This window comes from Sceloporus undulatus, chromosome 4, assembly GCF_019175285.1.
Source record: "Sceloporus undulatus isolate JIND9_A2432 ecotype Alabama chromosome 4, SceUnd_v1.1, whole genome shotgun sequence".
NCBI classification, from domain to species: Eukaryota; Metazoa; Chordata; class Lepidosauria; order Squamata; family Phrynosomatidae; genus Sceloporus; species Sceloporus undulatus.
This window is the reverse complement of record NC_056525.1, coordinates 188,359,302-188,383,742: the sequence shown is the minus strand read 5'-3', so window position 1 is coordinate 188,383,742 and position 24,441 is coordinate 188,359,302. Positions and strand designations below refer to the sequence as shown.

The 24,441-nt window shown below is 40.3% G+C and overlaps 1 protein-coding gene across 3 annotated transcripts in view; it reads left to right on the top strand.

The window, feature by feature from the left end:
* The window catches only part of LDLRAD4 (low density lipoprotein receptor class A domain containing 4), a 331,135-nt gene that overhangs the window by 100,098 nt on the left and 206,596 nt on the right, over window positions 1–24,441 (top strand). For all 3 annotated transcript variants that reach the window (XM_042463141.1, XM_042463140.1, XM_042463142.1), the window contains exon 2: window positions 2,678–3,130. In XM_042463141.1, coding sequence (XP_042319075.1) covers window positions 3,091–3,130 — 40 coding nt within the window. In that variant the 5' untranslated portion in view covers window positions 2,678–3,090. The remainder of the gene's footprint in view (window positions 1–2,677; window positions 3,131–24,441) is intronic.

Here is a 24,441-nt window from a genome sequence, read left to right as displayed (position 1 = left end):
TACTTAGATCTTGTTGAGCCAGAGGAGAGTGAAATAATTCTTTCTGCCTGCTTTCAAAATGTTGCTGCATTGGGAAACTGTCATATGGTGTTTTCATTCTCAAGAGGAAAACCTGACTCGGTAAAGCAATTTGATACAGGAGGCATGCTTGTTTTTTCTCTTTCTCTGCACTCAACCTGGGCTCCATCAGAGTCTGAAGCAAGAAGTAGCTTATTTCTAGAAAAGTTGCTTCTGCTTACAGTTCTGTGCAGGCAAGCAGGCTTCCTGTTTAGAACAGCAACTGTCTTTTCAAGCCATTGGTAAAGGGTTTCAGTTTGGATTGCTTACTGTTTCACATATATTATTGATTTTGGGCAGGCCCAAGCATTTTTTATTGTTGGTGTGGAAGACTGATGGTGCTCATATAATTTATGAACCCATGGTCTAGAACAAGCCTGGGAAGTTTGCAGCCCTGCTGATGTTTTCGGTCTGCAAGTCCCAGAATTTATCACCATTTGTTACATTGGCTAGGAGTGCTGAGGATAATAACAGCTTGAGGACAGTATGATTACTATTCCTGTGACCATTTCATACCACACCATTATAAAGTTATGATTCCATTTTAACTGCCATGGCAACATCATGTGGAATCCTGAGTTTTGCAGTTCAGAGAGGATTTCTTAGCATTGTAGTACCTCACCAAACTACAAACTCCACTGGCCATCAGAGTGGAATCATAGTGCTATAATTGTTTATTCTAGAGTTTAATCTGCACTGCAGAAATAATCCAGTTTGACACCACTTTAACTGCCATGGCTCAGTGTTATGGAATTCTATGAACTGTAGTTGGTTTTGGCACCAGAGCTCTCTGGCAGAGAAGGATAAACGTCTCCTAAAACTACAGTTCTCAGAATTCCATAGCATTGAGCATGGTAGTTAAAGTACATTATCACACAATGTCCCGGGACATCACACTCATCCTGTCCTTCTCCCATCAATGAAGTGAAATGGTCCTGTCACTTTTCATTAACGGTAGTTTCCCATTAATGAAAAATGACAGGACCATTCCACTTCATTGATGGGAGAAGGACAGGATGAGCACTATGTCATGGGACGTCGTGTGATAATCTTCGCACAATCACACAATAAAAATGGAAGCATCCCACTTCTCTCCCATCCTTTTTCTCCATGTGATAATCTCCTGAGACTTGTGGTTTGTTTTGTAAACAACAAGATGTGCATGGTCATTGCTGGTCTCATGGAACAATAAGTATTTCCCCACAGAATGTATAGTTGCTATTTATTTGCAGTGTAGAAAGCAAAGAAGGACATCACTGAGAGTGTAAATGTCTTTCTTCCCTCAGTGACTATATTTCTTGGGGTAGTTGATATTTCCTAAAGAATTTGTCAGCATATTATTAGGTGATGGATAGACATGAGTCATGACACTTGTGGTTCATTGTGTGTTTTGTACTATTGTGGCCTGAACTGGATCTCAACTCAATTGCCATTTCTCCTTTCAGACTGCCCCAGATATAATAATATTCCAGAACAGTTTGATAAAAGAAAAAGCAGGAGATGAGAGGTAGTTCTCATATATTTTTTTTAAAAATGTGGTTAACATTTCCAGTTACTTATGGGGAGGGGGGATTGTACTACCTCCTGTGCATTCTGGAGGAAACTGGCAGCCAAAAAATGACAACAGGGGGTAAGTGTGCCTTCTAACCTTGTAACTGTTTTCCAGTTCACTGAAATGTCCCATTTTTTTCACCTATTGTTTTTTAAATATTAATAGTTAATTACTATTTAATATGATGTTAGAACTGACTTTCTGTGAAACACATTAAGCATCAAGTGTTCCTGTACTATACAGTGCACCTGTGTCATATGTGGATGCGACTTAACGTGGCTTTCACCATATACTGAAAGCCGCACCAGAAGGAGGCTTGGCGTGCCCTGGAAAGGGTAATGGCGCACGCACCGCAGGCACGAGCCCATTCTTTTAAATGGGTTTCAAGCATATGCAGAATTTCCCTTACGCAGGGGGGGGGCAGGAACAAATCTCCCACGTTAGGGAAGGGACCACTGTATTATGTTTTATATTCATGCTTTTGGTTTAAATAATATCTGAAATGGTAGTGACAGCTGATATTTTTACTGAAAATTGATTCCAGCAACTTGGGTTCTACAGAAATTGAGACTTCTATATATATACTTCATCTGAGATTTTACTTTTGAAATTTAACTGGTGGAAGTATACTGTGTCATATTTAGCCTCCTATTTCATAATAAAGCTTTATGGAATGATAATGAGGAGACCTGATACAGTGATAATTATAGATTAGACTTGAGGCCTTGAGTGTTTTACTTTTCCCTTTTAACTGCAATTTTGTTATTGTACTGCAGCCCCCATCTTTACTAAATACCGCTTTTGAAATGTAAATCATATCATGTTCAGAAATGCATATTGACATCTTCAGTGCTGTCTCTCTTTGCATTTCAAAGAGTTGTGCGGTCACACTTTGCATCTCAGCAAAATTGCTATATTTTCCTTCTAAAGAACTCCTTTAATGTGTGTTGTCAATCCCTACTAAATGGGGTTGTGCAAGCACACACACATGCATGGTTTTAATTCCCTGAATGCTGTGAATCTTGCTGTAAGTTACTAGAACATATATTTTCCTTTTTAATTTCTCAGCTTGCCTAAAGGGAAGGTGAAACCCGAGGAAGACACGTGAAGACCAAATCCATCAGAATCCTAAGGAAAACGAGCAAGCAAACAGACAACAAAATCCAATGATGTTCTCTGACCAGAGGATTAGAACTAGTATTTGAAAGACAAGTTTAGGATGACTAATTTTGGTTACATGGACACCATGGCCCAAATTCTCTGGCTGGATGGTTGAGGCACCTGATCTGCACTTGCCATTTGAAACTAACACACATCCTTTCTACACCTTGGCAGAGGTGGCTATGCCAAATGCTGGACTGCAGGGAAGAAATGGACATTGAAAAGCAAAGATGGAAGTAACTTGACAGCTTCAGTTCTAGACATTGCCTTTGTAAAGGACAGGTTAAGACTGGAATCACAAGCTTTACCGGGAGAGCAGTATGCAGGAAGCTGGTTTTCAGGCCACAAATGCTTTCACGGGTAAGGATTTTGCTATAATTTCTAGATATTTATTCATTCAGATCTGTGCATGAAGGCAGGAATTTCCATCTGGATTTCACATAAGCATCTTGCCTTCCAAATCCAAAACTCTGGCATACTTCTGAAGTTTGCCTAAAATCTTAGGTTTGGAAAGATGTAGTCCATACATTTATACTGTAGTAGTCTTAAATCACTCTGAATGCTGTTGTCTTACAAGTAAGACACTCAAATGTTGTTTCACCAAGCGTCCAGCCTTTGTTTTCTTTGGTTGGCTAGAATAGCCTGGGAAACTATGGTCAAAAGCACATGGTGATCCTCTGGACACAAAAAGAGGCAATTTGAAAAATGATGGTGGATAAAATGTGTAATTTGCAGGGTATGGCAAAACTTCATATGTGGGTGAACTTGCCACTATTTTAGATGCTCCATTTTTTAATCAGTGAGAGAAGATGGATGCGGTTTGCTTCTCTGTTTGTTTTGTTCAGCACTTTGGGAGACAATACAGTAAATGGAACCAATATCATTCAGGATTCCATACTTTTCTTCAGTTTGCCTCAGTGAAATTCTAGTAGACACTACTGTAATATGTCAAAAGAAACTCTAGATGGATTCGTCTAACAAGCTAAGAACAAATAGAAGCAAGTTTTAAAATTCATCTTGATTTTTGTTATTAACCTCCCCCCCCCCCCCCCCCAGCTCTCAACAGTATAAATCTTGATATCTTTTGTAGGACCTTAGCAACACAAGTAAGTGTTATATATTTGATCTTCTGTTACAAAAACTTCTCAGCTTTTTAAAAATGTCCTTAAAGTATATCACAACTTTACATGCTGTTTTAAAATCTCTGGTCTTCTAGTTCCAACCTAGTTTGTCACGCTGCTATGGATTCTTTCCAAAACATTATGTTTCACGTCCAGATTTACCCTCTTTTTTGCAAACATTTGTTCCTGTGTGCCTTCACTAGCAGCTTAATCTGCAGATATTAGTAGGTGATGATATTTATCTCAATCCTGTGAAAGATCTATTTCACAGATCTATTTTATTACAGCACTACTTCTTTCATATTTAGCTGTGCACAACAGACTTCAGAATGGCACATAAATTGGGCATTCCCCCCATCATTTGCCAGCTCTGTGCCTACTATAAATCTCTAACACACATTTTAATGTCTTTATAGTTTATAACAGTGAGCCAGCATGGTGTAATGTAGTGTTTTGACTGGAGACCAGGGTTGAATCTCAGCTCAGCCACAGAAACTCAGTGGGTCATTTTAGGCAAGTCCCACTCTCTCAGACATGGAGGAAAGCAAAGGCAACCCCCCTCCCCAAACAAATTCTGCTAAGAAGACCCCATGATAGGTTGGCCTTAGGGTTGCTGTAACTCAGAAATGACTTGAAGGCACCCAACAACAATGCTGTATAATAATAAAAGCAAATAAGGTTGTGCAGTGTAGAATGAGGGGAGAAGTCTTTTTCCTCAGTCTTTTTCCTCAGTCTTCACTTTCCAGTCATCTGATTTCCATGTCTTTGCCTGTGTCTCCCTTTGGGAATTGTCTCTATAGATCTTGCTCAGAGCTTCCATGTACTGGTTGTCACTGGAGAAATGCCAAGCAACAGCAAATGTCAAGCTTGGCAACATTATTCTTGTGGTGGTAGGTCCTTGTGACAAGAACTTTGGAGATCTTTACCTGAGATTTAGGAGAATTTGGTAGCAGGCCATGATACAGACCTGTCAGAAGCCTGTAATCATCTTTAGATGCTCTCGACATTGTGCTACATCTTACATCTGCTTGTTTGGCAACTACCAGGAGTTGATCTTTCACTGTGTGATACCCTTGTTGTTCTGCCACGGATATGAGACATGTGCGAACTTGATCACAGTTTCTCCAGGCTAAATATACCCAGCTCCCTAAGTTGTTCCTTAAAGGGCATGGTTTCCAGACCTTTCACCATTTGGGACATCTTCCTTTTTGAATTGGGGTGCCCAGAATTGGATGCAGTATTCCAGGTGCGGCTTGACCAAAGCGGAATAAAGTAGTAATATTACTTCTCTCTCTCTAGACACTATACTTCTGTTGATGCAGCCTTTTTAGCTGCAGCATCATACTGTTGACTCATGTTCAACTTGTGGTCTACTGAGACTCCTACATCACTTTCACATGTAGTCTTGTTAAGCCAGGTGTCCCCTACCTTATATCTGTGCATTTCATTTTTTTCTTCCTAAGGATTTCCATGTTGAAATTCATTTTGTTAGTATTGACCCAGCTTTCTAATTTATTAAGGTCATTTTGAATTTTGATTTTGTCCTCTAGGGCATTAGCTATTCCTCCTAATTTGATGTCATCTGTAAATTTGATAAGTATGCCCCCTATTCTTTCATCTAAATCATTGATAAAGATGTTGAATAACACTGGGCCCAGGACAGAACCCTGTGGCACCCCACTCGGTCACTTCTTTCCAGGAAGAAGAGGAGCCATTGCTGAGCACCCTTTGGGTTTGGCCAGTCAGCCAATTACAAATCCATCAAGAACATGAAGAGACAGAACATGGATGTTATCCCTCCTCTAGATACCATTCAGATTTGCTTTCCCACTTCGGAAAGGGGACAGAAGGAGGGAAACAGAACCTTGAGGCTGTGATTCACATGTTTTTTCCTTTCTTTCTTTGGAAAGACTAGGGAATTACCTTACCTTATGCTGAGAAGGCCAGATACTTCCCTGTTTGTGGTATACATTTGTAGCTGCAGAAATTTATTTACTGGTGGAAGGATTTTTGTACCTCTCCAGGTTTAAGTGTTAACTAGGTTATCTACTTTACTTACAATTACTTCCAGACTCAGTTAATTGACTTAAGCTGCTCAATGCTATGGAATTCTGGGGTTTGTAGTTTTGTAAGATATTTAGGTTTCTCTTTGGTGCCACACAAGAAACTACACAGGATCCCATAAGATGGAGCCATGAGTGTTAAAGAGATATCAAAGGGCATTATTTCTGCAATGAAGATGTAGTCTTAGTCTCCACTAAATGATGTGGGATTTTTCTGTAGTCCAAATACCTTTCAACTAGCACTATAATCCAATAGATGTCTACTAAAAAATTATTTGTGTTATACATGAGAGTTTCTGCAAAGCAAAATATATGAGTTTACTTAGATCCAGGGCATTTTATTACATTTCCAGAATCAAATTACCCATCAGTTGATTCTGGTAAGATATACTTGATACAATCCTGCCATGTTGCAATATCCATTTACTAAGTTCAAACATTCGTGGCTTTTCCTTACCTCAATATTTTGTATTAAAAGTTTCTTGATTTTTGCCATAGAGGTTTTTATACTGTAGTGGAATTTGTGGTTCTCCTCAATTTTTTTGTACTGTCTGACTCATGTATTTATTCAAAGCATTTTTGCCTTGCTCTTTAGCCACAAAGGTTCCTGGAGGAGCATACAAAATTTCAGTAGCAAGAGGCTCGCTGCCCTCAGGCTTACAATCTAAAACATATGCACACAAGGAACAGTGCTGAGAAGGGAAGGGTGGGAGGAATGCAGTTCTTAAAGTTATAGGCTTTATAATGACCAGATTGACTGCAAAGATATCAGATAGTGAATGGCTGCTTCTAGATGACATTTGTGGGGAGAACCGAAGGAAACTGGTCTTTCAGCAGAAAGCCTTGCTTACCATCTCCCCTGCACTCTGCAGAGTGATGGAGTCCTTCCACTCCCAAGGAATAGTTAAATGAACCTTCACAGAGCATAAAAAGGAGGAGGGGGGGAAAACGGAATATGGCAGCAGCTTTCACGCTGTTTTTTTATTTTAGCATGAGCTTTTGTGGATATAAATCCGCTTCGTCAAATGCAGAAGTCATTTTAGTATTTAAGGGTTTTTAAAAATGGTTTGAAAAAATAGGTTTGTGATGCTGAACTGAACCAAATAAATAAATAAATAAATAAAATTATATGGCATGAAAAAAATGTTCTGAAGGTAGTATTCATCCTGTTCCTCTTTATCTTCTTATGAAAAAGTTCCCTGTCATCATAATATCAATTACAAATATAGAGAAAAAGTAGCATAGTTTAGCTTCACTAGCATGCTTTTGGCGGCAGCTCTTCCCCATTCCTCTTCCTCCTCATTTTCTTATCCTTCTTCCTCCTTCTCCTCCCCATCCTCCCTTCCTTCTTCTTCAAGGCTATTTTGTGCAAAGTATACCCATTGTTGATATCAAGATTTGTCCTACTATGCATGAAGAAAGGACATCTCTGCTGGGAAGTCCTACAGTAACAGGACTTGGTAGCTCAAAGGCTTGCTTTCATTACAAAAACAATCAACCCTGATAGAACAGACCCAAGTCCAGTTTATTCAATTATTATGTTGCTCATAGTAGCCAGTCATATGCATTTGAGATGCCCAGAAGCAGGATATGAGAGTTATTTTACCCTCTGCTTCTGATAGATCCCTTTCTGAAGGTATAGATGATATTTATCTTTAATTATTCATCATGATTGGTAGCCATTTATGGTAGATATTAATCCTTGGGTGTTTTTTTTAAAGAAAAGATTGCTCAGACATCCTTTAAAGATATTTTTAGTTATAGAGCAAAGATAGCTAAATCTTGAGGAGATCAAACTAGTATATGTATGGGTTTGTATGATAGAATATTGATAGAAATTCTAGTCCAGTATTATCATTTCAGACTGGGAGCAGCTTTTCAAGATCCAGGCAGGATGATTGTCTCGTGGTCCACAAACCAGGCCTGATGTTTAGTTTTTGAAATCAGACAAGATTGGGTGCATGATATAGTGGTGATGAAAGAGTATTTCTCATTGTTGCTTGTTTAACAGAAACTGGGCTACCACTGTTGCTCTTGTAGCCTTTCAGGGGTTGGAAACTTGAATGTGTGACTTCTGGAAGATCAGTGTAGAAGTGGTGACAGGCTAACCATAGCATGTACTGTAGCTTCCTGCCTCTTCAGTGGAAAAGCCAGTAGCAGGTAAAATTCCAACTGGCTGTGAGCAAACAGTACAATCATTTATGACTGTCTACTCTTAGTATATTTGACAAGCCTGTAGGCTTTCTTCTCTTGATGTGAGTGCAGAGATGACAAGTCAGCTGACAGGTCTTCTGCCAGCCACTGAACAAAATAATGTGAAAACTGTCTTTTGCTTACCACATTGCCATCATTTTTATCTGCTAACTAAAGATCTCTGGTTATGATAGCAGGGTCATGGTTAATTCTTTAACCTGGGTAGAATCTCCAAATTAAGTTTATAAACTATTAGAATGATCCTCTTAAATAGCCAAAGGGGTGGCCTGCCGGCGGCCTAATTCCTTCCAGAGGGAAGCTGCAGCCACCAAACCGCACGGCTTCTCTCCAGAGTAAAAAGAATCCGGAAAAAATGGGTTTGTTTTGTGCCGTAGGGCGGACGTCATGAGTGCGCCAATGGTGCACTCGCGGCGTAAGCAACGCATGGCGCCACGCAGATGCTGTGTGGCGCTTACATCACAATGGCTGCGCCCGTGTACACGGGATGCTACTATTGTTATGCTGCCACTCCATACTAGGGTTAGGGACTGTGTGGTTGCCACATGGTCCCTAACCCTAGTATCGCTACCGCCATGCCACAAAAGGTCTGTCTGTATGGGGCCATTGTTTCTAAAAGCTTCCTTGGCGGGGTACAGACCGCCGCTTTGCGGCGGTCTGCCGCCGGCGCCGGTAGGTCCACGGGGGAGCCGGAGCCTTCGGACGGCGCGGCTCTCGCACGGACCGAAAAAGAAGCTCCAAAATGGAGCTTCTTTTTGAGTCGCGTTTGTGACGTAGCGAGGCGCCAGGGGCGCACTCGTTACGTCATAAAGGCTGCGACACGTATGGACGCTCAGCGTCCGATACGTAAAGATGGCGGCGCCCGTATGAACAGGGCGCCGCCATCTTGTACGTATTCAATACGTACTAGGGTTAGGGGGGTGCGGAAGCACCGCCCCTTCCTAACCCTAGTACTTATTGTATATGTACTATTTGGCGGTCTGTACCCCGCCATTGATTTGTTTCCCTAGTGCAGATACTTTTTAAAGTAGGTGTTATGATTAATATGAAGGGAGTTTTATGCAGATTACAAAGTTTGGGCCAGCCCTAATTTTATTCTCCCCCCCCCCCTTATATTGTTATTAATTTTCTGATATAAATAAACATGAATGGTGAGAAGTAACATCTATGTCAGTTGCATTTGGGTCATTTCAATTTGTAACAGGTTTGGCTTCCTTTCTCAAAGCCCCTCTACTGAGGCTCTTTACCTGCAACAAAAGCATGATGGATTTTTTTTAATGAATTTGTATATATATTTCTATACTTTTTTATTTTACATTCTTAAAAGTTCTAATGATATGTTAAAGAAAACCCATAATAGTTTAGTGCTGGGATTTGTATTCCTATAGATATTAGACTGTGATAAAAGCTTCCTAAGAAAAGTCCTGAATATTGCATGGATAGCAGTTTATCATTTAACTTTTTAAAAATTCAGCTTTCCTCCTTTTATTCTTCATCATCATTATAATAATCGTTATTATTGTTTTTAATGTCATTCATATTTTATGTTTACCAACAGAATAACGATGGAGGGCAAGGGGGAGAAAAACACCTGTAATCAAAAGGAATAGGAAAGTATATTAGTTCACAATGATGGAGGAAAGATTCAAAAATACTTAAGAACTATATAGTGATATATGTGATTCAGATACTACAACAAGTGTACAAGAGAAGTTGACAACAATTGGATATGCATCCATATAAAGAGGAAATGAAATGATCTGCAGTCTGTTAAATGATAGATGACAAATACCTACCAAATATTTATCGTTCCAACCTTGGAGTATAAGGGTGTTACAACCCATTTCTATTGCCCTTATGTTAATTATACCCTACCATGTGTTGCTTCAGATGTTAAAGACTGAACCTGAGCTACTTCTACTTGTATGTTATACTTATAAAATATATGTTCTGTTCTTGAACTAAAAATTATGTGTGTGAACTTTCAATTAATTCTGCCCTAAGTTTCAAATACTTCTCAGATGTGTTTCTGGAGGCAATAACAAGCATTATTAAATGTGAAAAAAGAATAAGGGTAAGTTGTTTTGAAGATCTGCAGCTATGTGTATGCATGCATGCAGTGTTTCTTTGCTTTTAATTTGCTGCATATGCTGATGGACACAGTGATGTTTCTCATCTTGGCCCATCTTTTGGTAGGAGTTTGCATCTTTGTATCCGAATGTTTTTAACAGGTGCACATTTGGAATAGATCTTAGTAGCCCAAAATACAGCAGATTTGTTAATCTCTCTTGCAAGTTGATGAAGTTTGTTATTTGAGCAGGGCTGGTGCCTCATCACATTGTAATGGAGTAGGTTGCCTCAATTGTTGGGTTGCAGGCCACCATAGCATGTAAGGGGATCATGGGTTAGTTCAGATAATCTTAAGGTTTCCCCCAGAATCTACATTTAGGTCTGGAACATGATAACAAGGAGACTGCATGTGAGCATATTTTAAGCCTCCCCCCCCCCACTTTTAAGCCACTACATTGTATCTGGGAATGAATGTATGAGGCCAATGAGACCAAAGGCAAGCTTAAGCTTTCATATCACTCTTACATGAGAGTAAGCCTTGTTGAACTCAGTAAAACATTTGTTTGAGGAGACATGCATGGGGGCAGGCTGGAAGTGACTGTAAAAATATCACCTCACTCAGCAGAGAAAGAAAGGTGTTTGAAATGACTCTATTATTATTGCAACAGGTATTAGTTTGTTTGAAGAAAACAAAGATGGCAAATTTTTTGGCAGTGCTTAGATTTATATGAACAGATGGTGTACAGGAAAGAACAGAGAAACTCCAGGGAAGTATGAGCTGTCCACTGAGCCTTTAATTCTGTTCCTGTTCTGACTATTTCCTAATACTGCATTGTCTAATTTTGGGTTATTGTGATTTTTTTTTCTTTTTAGGAAGATGGCCAGTTTTCTGACTGCTTTGACATTTGTGTTCTCAGCCAAGTTACTCCCATTTGATTTAAGGGGCACTCATAGAGGGAGCTTTGTAGAGCAAGGAATGTACAGTAACTTAAAAAAAAAAAAAGATGAGCACACTTGCAAAGTATTTGTCTTTGCAGTAAACATCTGTGCACAATAGTTGTTTGTGAGAGCAGCGTTAGTGAAACAGTTTAGTGCAGCATCAATTGAATGTGGATTCCTTGTATGTGGGTTGTGATGGTGGGAGATGGAACTTGGTAAACAGGGCAAGATAGTGGCTAAGAAAAGCATGAAATATGTGTGCGGGATATGATTCAGAAATTGTATGTTTATCCTGGAAGCTTAGACTATACAAACCAGTAATTTATACTGGCGGAAGATGAATATGCAGCCAGCTGTGTATTCAATCAGTTCTTGATTTAAATGGAAAAATTGGAAATTGTAGATGACGCACTATATCTGCCCCCTTGCCCCAGCCTCCTCCTGAGTCTTATTATACTTGATTTGTTTATCTTGAAAGAAATGTTTTATGTATTCTATTTCAAATATTGTCTCAGTTATTCCATCCAAGATGTTGGACAGACATGGGTCCTACCAGAACACTGAGAAAATAGTTGTTTCAGTGTAAAGGCACTGTGGCTTATTGTTTGGGATAAATTTTACCTGCAAAGGAATGCATATTTGTTGGCTTGTTGGAGAAATTTGTGCGAGAATAACAGTGTGGTGAAAGAAGCTTTATGTGTTTCATATATTAAAGATGAAGGGAATATGTAGTGCTAGGGGGAAAAAAAAGACCTAGCACAGTATGGTAAATGTGGTTCTAAAATAATTGAGTTAAACTTTTTGTAATCTAGGAGAGTTGTTACTTTTTCTACCTTTTCTTTCCAAAACCAGTAAGTGATTTGATTCTCAGAAAATTTAGCTCATAAACCTGTTGGGTTAGAAGAAAATTAGTCTTATGACTCATGGCAACATGCAGTATGGATTCCTTTGGTTATGAGGGCTAGCAAGAGAAACATGCTAATACTGATATTGAGCTTATCTTTATTAGTTATTGTCTTAATGTAATGTGCAGAGGTCTACATAAAACATGCTAACATACTATTTCTGTTCGATCCCCATTTGCTTTTAATGTCAAATTTAGTGGGCCAATGACTATCATGTCTAATTTAACCCTTAGAAGTATGTGTAAGAATGGGAATGTAAATAATCTCTTGCTTTGTCCTCAAGCACAAGAATGAGAACCCAAAAGTTTCTTCTTGCCCACAAGATGGCAAAACATGTCCTGCCCTTTTCAGCAATGATTTTTCTGACTAAACTACTTTTGTGCAGTAAAATATTGTACATTCACTTTGCAAAATTGTCATTTTTGTGTGTGGACTGATGATTATAAGGAATACAAGAGTTGTTTGCATCTTCTTCATGAGTTAGAAAGTTCTTCTGTGCTCACTGTGTATGCCTGCAACATACAGTTGTTTCATACACACATTTTTGTGCAAATTATGAAAATCTCAACCAAAACAAAAGTGTTCCTTCTGTTGTTCTTGTGCTGAAGTTGATCTTATCAAGACTGACCATTTCTCAGTAGGCAGATTTAGGACTAAACACATGGTTTCTCCCTGGACTGGCACCATCCAGTATGGATGACACAGGCCAACAGCCCTGGGCTAGAATCAGACAGAGTTGACACTGATCTGGTCATTCTGGCCCAACTCCATCCCCAACAGCCCTTGGTGCCATCTAAAAAGACTGGCTCTTTGTGGCAGAGTTTCTAGAAAACTCTGCCGTGACAGTTGGCAGACTGCGCAGGCCCATGCCCCCTTACCTGCCACTGTGGTGTTTCCACTGAAGGCCTTGGTTGCAGCCAGGGACATTGGAAAGGGGCACCTGGCCACATTGGTGAAGCTAGGTACCCCGTTCCTTATAGCCTGTGGCAGGGGTCTTAAGAGGGAATACAGCAGTAGTGGCTTCATGGCATGGTGGCCCCAGGGTTGGGAGAATGTTAGAAACATGGGTGAGATACTGTGAGGTTGACCTGTGGTATCCTGCCTGTGTATATAGAACCTTAATGTGTTGAAACATACTCTTGTTAAGATTGAGACATTTTGCTTGGAATATTCTTCACATCCTTACCTGAGGCATATGCTCTCAAGCCATTTAATTAGAATTAAATTGACTAAGTTTAATCTTCCTATCAGAAGCCTCTGTGGGACTGCCCTTTTGTCATGTTGAGAAAGATTGGCAGTCAGAAACTTGACAGTCCTAGACAATACATGCCAGCCTCTGAACATTTGTCTGTTACCAGTTGGATGATGTTATGTCATACCACAAGGGTCAATCATAATTTATTTCTGGCAGATAAATTAGATTTTAACTTTGTTGCATATTACAGATTGATATAGTAAATCCTTCCATTTGTGGTTCACTTGTGGAAGAAGGCATATTATTTACACAGAGAATTCCTAATGTACTGTGATTTTTACATCACACATGTAAAGCTTGCAACATGTAATTGTGCATTTTGGTTGGTCCAATAAAGGCATCATTGTTTGGTTGTTATTTAAAATTTTCACTTACAGCTAGGGTTGCCATAATTCTCTACTAAAAACCGGGACAAAATGTAGGACAAAATTTAGACCAAAATATAGGACAATTGTAGGGTAAAATTTAGCCCAAAATATAGGACATTTAAGAAAAATTGAGGACTTTAAATGTCCTACATTTTGGGCTAAATTTTATCCTACAATTGTCCTATATTTTGGTTTAAATTTTGTCCTGGTTTTTAGTAAAGAATTATGGGCGGTTTACAGACCGCCAAATAGTACGTCATCAATACGTACTAGGGTTAGGAAGGGGCGGTGCTTCCGCACCCCCCTAACCCTAGTACGTATTGAATACGTACAAGATGGCGGCGCCCTGTTCATACGGGCGCCGCCATCTTTACGTATCGGACGCTGAGCGTCTGTACGCGTCGCGGGCGTTGTGACGTAGTGAGTGCGCCCCTGGCGCCTCACTACGTCGCAAACGCGACTTAAAAAGAAGCTCCATTTTGGAGCTTCTTTTTCAGTCCACGCGGGAGTCGGGCCGTGTGAAGGCTCCGGCTCCCCCGCGGACCTACTGGCGGCGGCGGCAGACCGCCGCAAAGCGGCGGTCTGTACCCCGCCCCGGCAACCCTAGTTACAGCACAGTAGTTCCCTCATTAATTTACAGATACAAGGTATTGTGATAATATTTTAATTATTAGAAAAAGGAATTTATCAAATATAATTAGTTATTTATAACTAGTCACCTGCTGTTTATGTGTAATGTGTTACTTCCTGATTCTGATTTAAAGGCCCATCACTGTCAGACAGGAGTCACTGTCCAGCTCATTTCTATTTTTAAATTTACACTTGCATCGCAACAAAAATATGTCAACATGAATATGCAGTGTAGCAATCTGCCTTTGTGTATATGATTTGTCAACTCCACTAGTCCATCTGGAATTTTCAGCAGCTTAGGGGAGGGGGAAGACATAGCATATGGGGCAAATGTTATGAAAAATAATCATAAAGATAATTTTGCTTTTTGGCCTATACCCAAGGTTCTGGAAGACATTCATAATTCAAAGTTGTATTTTTTATTAGTAAAATTTGCTCTCTTTCTTCAGAAGCCTCCAAAAGGCATCTTAGTTAAGGTTTTGCAATATGTGAATTTTAAAAATGTAATTGATTCATCAATTAGTCACTTAGAAGCCAGACAGTTAATTGAGTAAAAAATTTAATTCATTTAATCAGAGACTCAGAATTGGAACAGAGAAGACAGAAAGCATTAAATGGTTGGAAAATTTAACTACACTTTGAGATACCTGTAAATCTTGGAAGACTGTAAAGGTAAATGTCACTATTGGACAGCTTTATGTCTACACCTCTTTGACATAGACATATGTCATTGTGACTCAGTGCGTATGACCTAGCAGTCTTGGTATGCCTTTTGTGTCTGGTTTGCCACAGACTACTGTCTTCCTGCAGATCACATCAATACTGGAACTGCCCAACTTCTGTTAAATAACCACCTCTAGCTCCAAAGGCTTAGCTTGCCTTTAAACTACAGTTACAAGGACTGGATCCTGGCAGTCTGGCTTAGACAGTGGCGTCACTGGAGTTGACATCATCCAGAGTGGTAACCCATGGTACCACACTCCCATTGACTTCCTCCCATGCCATACCACAACATGCAGAATTGTTAGTAATGTTTGTTGTACTGACATTACTCATAAATCATAATTCCCATATTTCACTGAATGTAATGGTAATAGTTATGACATAAACAACTAGCAAAATTAAAATTATACCTTTAAATTACAATATCATATGCATAGCCTAAATGTATTTACACATACATAGTTTTATATGGTTAAAGTGAGATTTTTGCAAGAGATGATGTTTTTAAAGAAAAGTTAAAAAGGAATTAAACATTTTTAAATGTAATTTTTTTAGTCCCAAGGTCTCTCACCTCCCACTGAGCCTGCCCCACTTACACTGTCTCCAGCATTTTAAAGGAATGCAGGTGAACACCACAGCCTATTTCTGCCAAAAGGCAGATGTTTGGGGAGCATTGCTGTCGTCCCCCCTAAGGTTGTCACCCGGTGCAGTCCATATAGTAAGTGTTCAAAGCATATTGTATAAGGTGAAATATGATCAAAAGAGAGGGAAGTTTTTCAGAAAAATTGGAAAAGATTGTTTTTGTTTGATTACCTTTTCACAATACATCTTGGAGTTGCTGTGGAAATAGAAACTATTAAAGTCATTACTTGCCAGATTGTTTAATTTTCAGCCCACACATTACTTTTCACCACATCCAGTTGTGCAAACTTTACCCCAATTTTATGCTGAGAATTGGATGTTTATGGTGGCTTAAAGCCTGTGAGCCTAACCTAAAGTTGAGTACTTTCACCATGAGATGTTTTAACACCAAGTCAAGAGTTGCCTCTATGAAACATCCAGCACTTGTCAAGCACTATGGTTGGATTTTTAAAATGTCAACTTCCATTAGTACAAGTACAACTTTGCTAGATGTCCAACGTCTATGCTCTCCAGTGACACAAGAAACTGAATAATGTGACACTACTAGTAGTAAAATTTATTCGGTTGTTGACCAGTACACAAATACTTGATAAAATAATAATTGCAAAATGTGACACTAATACTGCAGTCCTACATATGTTGACTGAACTGTATGCTCCATTGAGTTCAGTGAAAATTAAATTTAGGGCGGTAGGAGTGAGAATTTTCTCTGGTTCATTTGAACTTTTAAAAATTACAAAATTTTTCATAAAATGTAATAGAGATTAAGGTCTATTTTTAAAAAAATGTGGAAGAAGGCCAACAGATTCTGACAGATTCAGCCTTTCAGGGAGTTCTTAGAAGTCTGGCTTTGAATGCCTGTCGGTTCAACTTCATTTGAATTAGGATTGCTTCCTTTCCATTCAGTCACATTCTTCATCTAAACAATGCACGGCAGGCAGGTATAACATGGGCACAGTACAGACCGCCCAAAAAGGGCAGTCTGCCGGTGCCTGTTTTTCTGCTGGAGGGAAGCCTCAGCCACCAAACCACGAGGCTTCCTGCCGGCAGAAAAAGAACCTACAAAACTTGGGGTTTTTTGAAGCCGTGATGGCGGTGTAACAAGTGCGCCACTGCTACACTCGTTACTTAAGTGCTGCGCAGATCCATGTGGATGCTGCATTGCACTTACGTAACAATGGTGGTGCCCATGTATACAGGGCACTGCCATTGTTATGCCATTGTCACGTGTGACAGGGACGTAGCCGGGGGGGTTCTGGGGGTCCGGACCCCCCCTTCCATTAGAAAAATGAATGGTGTGTGCTGCTGCACCGCCGCACTCAAGCCCCATTATAATGGTGGCACTTAGTCTGGACCCCCCCCCTTCCTAAAATCCTAGCTACGTCCCTGCATGCGAGGGTTGCGGAGTGTGTGGGCGCTCCACTCTCAGCCAACCCCTAGCACGTGATGAGGGCACCTAAAAGGCCCATATGTACTGGGCCAAGGTCTACTTTATATGGAATTTTGTCACTGCACATAGTTGAGAATTTCATTTGGTTAATTTTTGATAAAAACTTTCCAAAAACTATGCATTTCATCATAAATTTGTCAGGAAAAAATGTGGAAGAAATTGTTTAGATTAACAGATTCTAATATGGTACATTAGAGCATCTTTACCTCACATAGAGGTCAAGAGGGAAAGTACTTGCCCACCAGTTAACTGGGACTTCAACTCACAGAATCACCATTCAAAATGGCCAGGGGTAAAAATCGTGGGAATTGCAGTTCCTCAACCATTACCTGTAGCCTAAGTGGAATCAGACTTGTGTGAAAGAAAAGCCACTTCTATTCAGCAGCTGTGAAGGGACAGGTAGGAGTCAGTAGTCTGCATGCACCACAGTAAGCCTGTTCTGAAATGGCTGTATGTTCTGTGCTTATTTAGTCCAATATGTTATAATTGGGCAGGGCAGTGCTGCAAAAGAAACAGATGTACTATGAGTTATCATTTCTATTTAAATATGTTGAATAACTGGTGATTAAATTGAGCATGGGTAAATTTAGGGGAATTGTTAAGAAAAACAACAAAGGAGGCGAGAGAGTGGGCAAATGAGCTAGCTGCTGAATAAAATCATCATCGCCAAAAGATTACCATGACACTGCTGTTACATTTGCTGTTTTTCCTAACTCATAAGTGCTGGCTTCCTCTGGAACCTGTATAATTTTCACTGCCCCTTTTTCATCAGTGATGGTGAAATTCTGTGAGATTTCCCTTTTGGCTGCTCCACATCTGCTCATGATCAACAGCTGGAGGTGCTGGAAATAGTAAAACCCACATTATTGAGAGCACAGAAATTGACATTAACAGGTGCATGACTGTATGGTATACCCTGAAATCTTTTTGGCTCAAATTACATATATGAACACCCAGTCCTTGTAATGTGGCATTGTTCTCCAAGAAATGGACACCTAGAATAAACTGCTCTTGCTCAAGAGAATGACTGGGATGATTAATTTCAGATGATTGTAACCAAAATAATTGTAGCACACTAAATATGAGTATGCATTTACACAATGCACCTTTCCAAGGTACATTTCTTTTCTTTTCTTTTTTTAGAACTTACGTTAAACCAGTAAATAGAAGGGAAATGTCCTTTAGTTCCTTCTGCTGATACTGGAGATGTAAGTTTGTGTTTGATGATATAATCAACCAGCTGACAGCTGTTGACATTACATATTATAATTGTGAAGGGATGCTATCAATCTTGGCCCTCTGTATTTGTCTTTTCTTTTTTTTTAAGTGGTAACTGAAGATGCAAACATTGGGCCTGAACAGACAGGACAAAATAAAGCTGCTTCAGGTCTCTTTGGAGGTATGCTGTTTAAATGATGCATGCATCCTAAGAGGCAGGAAGTCACACCAAAGCCATGCTCCAGTCCTAAGGACTGGAACATAGTTTTGGCGCAGCTTCTGGACTCTTAAGATGCGTGTATCATTTAAACAGCGTACCTCCAAAGAGACCCGAAGCAGCTTTATTTTGGTCTGCCTGTTCAGGCCCTTAGTCTTCTGTTCTATTCTGTGCTGTTTGTCAAAACTCATAGCTGTCTTGATTATGTGGTGGCTTGGGGTTTTATTGCCTTCTAGACATTGAGGGGAGACTGGGACAGAGCTCAGAGAATTGAACTAGTGGCTAAGGTTCATTTCATGAAATAATTGTACTTAATTTCTTGAAATTTATAGAGCTGGTTATTTCATGTTTTGCACGAACATTTGTATTCCTTTTTGTACATGACAAGAATAAGCATTCCAGGTCTACCATCTCTACTCGGCACCACCATTCCCAGGTTAATAAGGATAATGATGTATCATAATGTACAGTGGTACCTTGGTATCCACAGACTTGCCATCCACAGTCCCCAATGGCAGCACATGCACACAGCCACACTGCTATTGGGGATAATGGGATAAACCCTCCCTTCCCTCTCTCCCTTCCTTCCCTCTTTCCTCTCCCTGTGAGGCTTCTACCATGGGTTGGGCAGAAGCTGGAGCTCTGCCAGCTGCAGGGAGCCAGCACAGGGTCTTGGGTCTTGAAGTCTCCAAGCCCTGCGCTGGCACTGGCTCCCTGTGGCTGACGGGGATGCAGCCTCTGCCCCCAAAGCCAAGCCTGGGGCAGAAGCCTCAAAGGGAAGGAAAGAAGGAGGGAAGGAAGGAAGGAAGGAGGAGGGGGAAAGAAGGAAGGGAGGAAAGAGAGAGGGAGGGAGGGCTTGATGACTGCAGGATTGGCAGGTTGGAAGCCCAAGTGCTGCATGATGGAGTGAGCTCCTGTCACTAGTCCCAGCTTCTGCCAACCTGGCAGTTCGAAAGTGTGTAAAAGTGCAAGTAGATAAATAGGTACCACTTTGGTGGGAAGGTAACTGCATTCTATGCAGTCCTGCTGGCCACATTGCCACAAAGTCATATTTGACAATGCTGGATCCTTTGGCTTAGTAATAGAGATGACCACCATCCCCTACAGTTGGTCATGATTTGACAATTTTGTCAAAGGGGAAACCTTTATCTTTGCCTTTTATAACAAAAGAAAAAAAACATGAAACAAGGAAGTATAACCACATAATCATTGTATGCTTTTCATCTGTACTAATGATAATCATTTATTTCCACTATTGGGAGGCCAGGATTATTTTATTCATTTATATCCCATATTAATCATTACATCCAACATGCCATTATTTTTTACTGTTGTTGTAGTTCATACTTTCCCCCATCTCTTATCATTATAATTCTGAGCTGGCTGTCCTCCCTGCACTACATGTTTCCACTAACTCTCAGAGGGACAGCACAGCAGACCTTGCAGTTGCCACATGCACTGCATTTATATGATCTGGGGATGTATACAGAAGCAGTCAGCCACAAAGTCCTTTCTTCTCTATCTCCCTCTTCCACATACAGTTGCTCTAAATCTCATGACTCAGCTAGATTCAAACATGCAGAAAAATACGCCTACTCCTGTGTATGTCTTTTCCTTACTCTTCTCCTCACCACTTCCTTGTTGTTTATTTCTTTGCTCTTCACTGGCAGCACAAAATCCCACAATGGTAGCTTTGCGACTTTTCCTCCTTCTTCATACTGAGTCAGCATACACCCAGTACAGATGTCTCCTGGTTTTTGACAACTCACTTTTTGATGACCTCCTCTTTGGACCTGCTTATAAATTATAAGCAGAGGCTGTATATTTGATGTGTGGTCCATTCTTTCGACTACATATCAAATTAATGGTTCTGATTATACAGTAATTTAAAGGGTCAAATGAGGGTTGGTGGAGTCTGGCACACACAAGAGAGGGATGTTAAAGAGCAAAGATATGGAACTAACAGTGTACAGTACCACCTTGTTCACAGGTGCTATAACCAAGTTAAAATCAAGTTGAAATGTAATCCCGCAGAGGCCTTGTTGCCTGATGGATGCTCTGCCATCTTTCTGTTTTCTTCACTCCCTTTCCTGAGGAAGGGTGGAGGATGTTGCTTCTGCCCAAAGGATGGCAGTTGCAAGAAAGAGTCCCCTGCAAAGCATGAGCAGTAAGCGTGTACCATTGGGGAGTGTGGAGGCAGGGATGAAGAAAGGAAAAAGCTACCACTTCCTGAGTTCAAGGGAAGGGGTTCTCTCTTTCTCTGTGTGTCAGGGATTCCCATCTTTTCTGGGAAAACTTTGGCCTTTTTCTTTGGCATCCTCTACCCCACTTGTACAGTACAGAGTACTGTACAATAATACTCATAATGGCACATAATGATTTCGCATTTTTACAATTTCCTCTTTTTGAAAATGCCAAATTAGTGAGGGATGCCTGTAATGAATCACAAAAAGAAACCCTGTTGTCTTAGGCCCGAGACAGATGGGCCAAAAGTGGCATGCTGCCTCCGATACTAGGGTTCCGGAGCATGCAGCAACTGCACGCTCCAGAATCCTAGCACATCACTGTGGTGGCCTAATGGCGGCCTCCTGTCTATATGGGAGCACCATCTTGACTTAAGCGACGCGCAGCATAGAGATGTCGCTGCGCGTTGCTTATGTCACCAGCGTGCCAATGGCTCCACAAAAAGAACATGGTTTTTCTGGGTTCTTTTTATTCCGGAGGGATGCTGCATGGTTTGGCTGCTGCGGTGTCCCTCCAGAAGAAAAATCACCCTTTCAGGGTGGTATGTACCATGCCTTACTGTGATTAGTCTTGAATTATTATTGGCCACTACAAGCAAAAAGATTTCTGCTTGTCACATCATAAAGTAACTAATTTATACCAAATTAACACGTGCAAGTAACACATTACTTCCAAGCTGTGGAGGCCATGCTGTTTGGAGATCTGTGGACATTATAGACTAAACATGCAATGTTTCAAGAGCAGGTTTTTTAAAATATGGTTAACCCAGTTTCAGTGGATGGACTGGCCTTACAATATAGAATAATCGCTTGCTTATTCCCTTTTATTAATTATTAATTAGATCTGACTCTGTCATTCATGACAATGTTGTCTTCAGCATTCATGACAAATGTTGCACTGACATTTGTCTAAGTTATGGATTTTCTGAACATTATGAAATATCTCAAAGGATCACTGTTATTCAGGTGATAATGATTTTCTTCCTTTTAGCTGATTATTGGTTTTCTAATTTGAGTACTGTGTGATCATGTTCTTTTGGTTATTGTCTTGCTCAAAAATCTGTTATCTTCTAGTTCCCATCTGTACCATGCTGCTACTTTTAATTTGTATGTAGACAGTGGAGGAGTAAACATTTATTTTGTTCTTTGCCACCACCTGTCTACTGCTTAGAGTTGCCAGGTGGCTTACCTGGATAATCAGTTCTCCTGCAGCAGATGGTATGGACAGTAAGTGGGTCAGGAAGCAATACTTGACTATTGCTAAAAAGTGACTAAGGAAGAGGAGGGATCCCATGGTGTTGCTGTTGAGCATCGTGAGGTTACTTTGGAGACAGCTGGCAGCTGGAATCAACATAGTGGGATCTCCTGGTTGCTCCTTGGGATTTGGCCTGTGCCAGATGCAACTGGCTAATCTATCTGTGTTCCCACTGTGACTCTTGCTGGTAAGAGCATGTATCCCTTGGTGGCAGCTCAGCCACCCCTGGTTTAATATAATTTGTGCAGGAGATAGGAACATTGTTGTTTTAAGCATAATGAAGAATTCTGATAAAAACTCAGGACTGAAAAATTCTCAGTCTCTCTTTTCACTTGCACCCCCTGCTATGACAACTTGCTGTCCTCAAGAATTTTGCTTACTGTGGAAGATGGTCTCTTTGAGGATTCAGTTTGCAAGCTCAGTAAATCCCAGGCAGGCTTAATGATCATACTTGTGTTTTGAAACAGAGAAATAAAGAAAGGCACCTGGTTCCTTCACGCTCTGTAGACATCTCTAAAATTTATTATGGCTCTTAGAACCATTCTATTCCACCAGCATCTTGTACTTAGTGTTTAATTGGAATTCTGGGAATATCTGATGAGGTAGGACTAGATGGCAGTGCTTGAAAATATAGTATATCGGTTCTGTTGTGAACTGACCCTGAAGAGAAATATTGTCAATGCTATGTTAGGGATTGAGGTCAGTAAAATGAAGGAGAGTAGACTTGAACCCTTGACCTTTCAATGCTACTGGGAGAATTGGCAATAGAATAAAACGACTGTTCATTTATTAAGTCCAGCAATGTGTGCTCTTCCCTAAATTTCCCTAAATTTATCTCTGTCATATGACATGACCTAGAAAAATAAATGAAAGGCACATACCAAAGGCAAATTCTTTGACTTGATATAATCACTTTTTATTAGTGATCTCTGGAAAGTCAGAAATGGCAGTTGGGGGTGTTCAAATGTATAAGACAGCAACAATACATTTCTGACTTTTCATATAACAAGGTGTATTTTCCTCCACCGAGTTGCAGATTTCTACACATGTGTTTATGTGGAAGGGTTCTTCATCAACCAGCAAAATGTTTGAAGCTACATTACAGCAGCTGCTCTTGCCTATGAGGAGAATAACATCCTTGAATTGGATTGTTGAAAGAAAATACTGGCTTCTAAGATTCACGAGTCTGTGCTGAAAAACAGAAAGAAGCTATTACAAAAAAGTATATCAAGCGACATAGACCTTAATGAAAGAAACTTCAAAATTGTTTGTGAGAAATGTAATATTTCCCAATTCTCCCCCCCCCCTCCCATCAGATTTAATAACCATATAACAGCCATTTTAAGAATTAGCTCTCCCTGCATTCTACATGCTGAAAAATAACCAGGAAGCCTTCCCAGCCCATCCTTTTTAGAGAATGCCTATCATTCATTTCAGCAGAGAAAATGAGCCAAACTAGAGGCCATTTATTAAGAATTAAATCTCCAGTCTAGTTATTGTTTTTTGTATTGGGAGGGAAGGAGACAGAGGCTGGAATGCAACTATGCTGTGTCAGAGAGGAGTTTTAAAGCAATCCTCTCCCTTGTGCCTGCTGTTTGTAACAGGAAAAAAGAAGAGAGACACTCCCTTTGGTGTACTTGGCATCTTTCCTTTTCATACCCTGAGGGCCACCTATCAGTCCTCTTCCCTTTGCTAGAGATGGAGTGGAGGAGATGTGTCAAAGTTCCTGGGTCCTGACATATGTCAAATTATTCTTCCAACACTCAGTTTTTGTAGGGAGGAAAGTGCTTGGATAGTTTGCAATTTGTAATTAGGGTGTCTAGGGATATGACCAGGCCCACATTCATAAAAATATTTTTGGGGATGCCTTTCAGACAAATGCAAATGAAGTAGAACATAGTCAAAACAACAATAAGGCATGAAACAATGATCAAATGATAAATATTTTATTGTGCAAACTTATACATGAACTACAAGCACACTGAAGCTAGGCCCTTATCAAAAATCTCCTCAGTGCTGTTCTCCAAGAGATTACAGTAAGGTGAAAGGACAGTAAGGAGTAAGGAAAGGGTGGATGAGGAGAATAGAGCAACATTGTAATAAAAAAAAGGACATGATGATGCATGTATGGGAAGGGAGGATGATAACAGACTACTGTATTAAAGAAAGCACACTGGATGTGGTTAAAGGAGCCCTGGTGGCGCAGTGGTTAAATGCCTGTACTGCAGCCATTCACTCAAGACCACAAGGTTGCGAGTTCAAGACCAGCAAAAGGGCCCAAGCTCGACTCAGGCTTGCATCCTTCCGAGGTCGCTAAAATGAGTACCCAGACTGTTGGGGGCAAATTAGCTTACTTGCTAA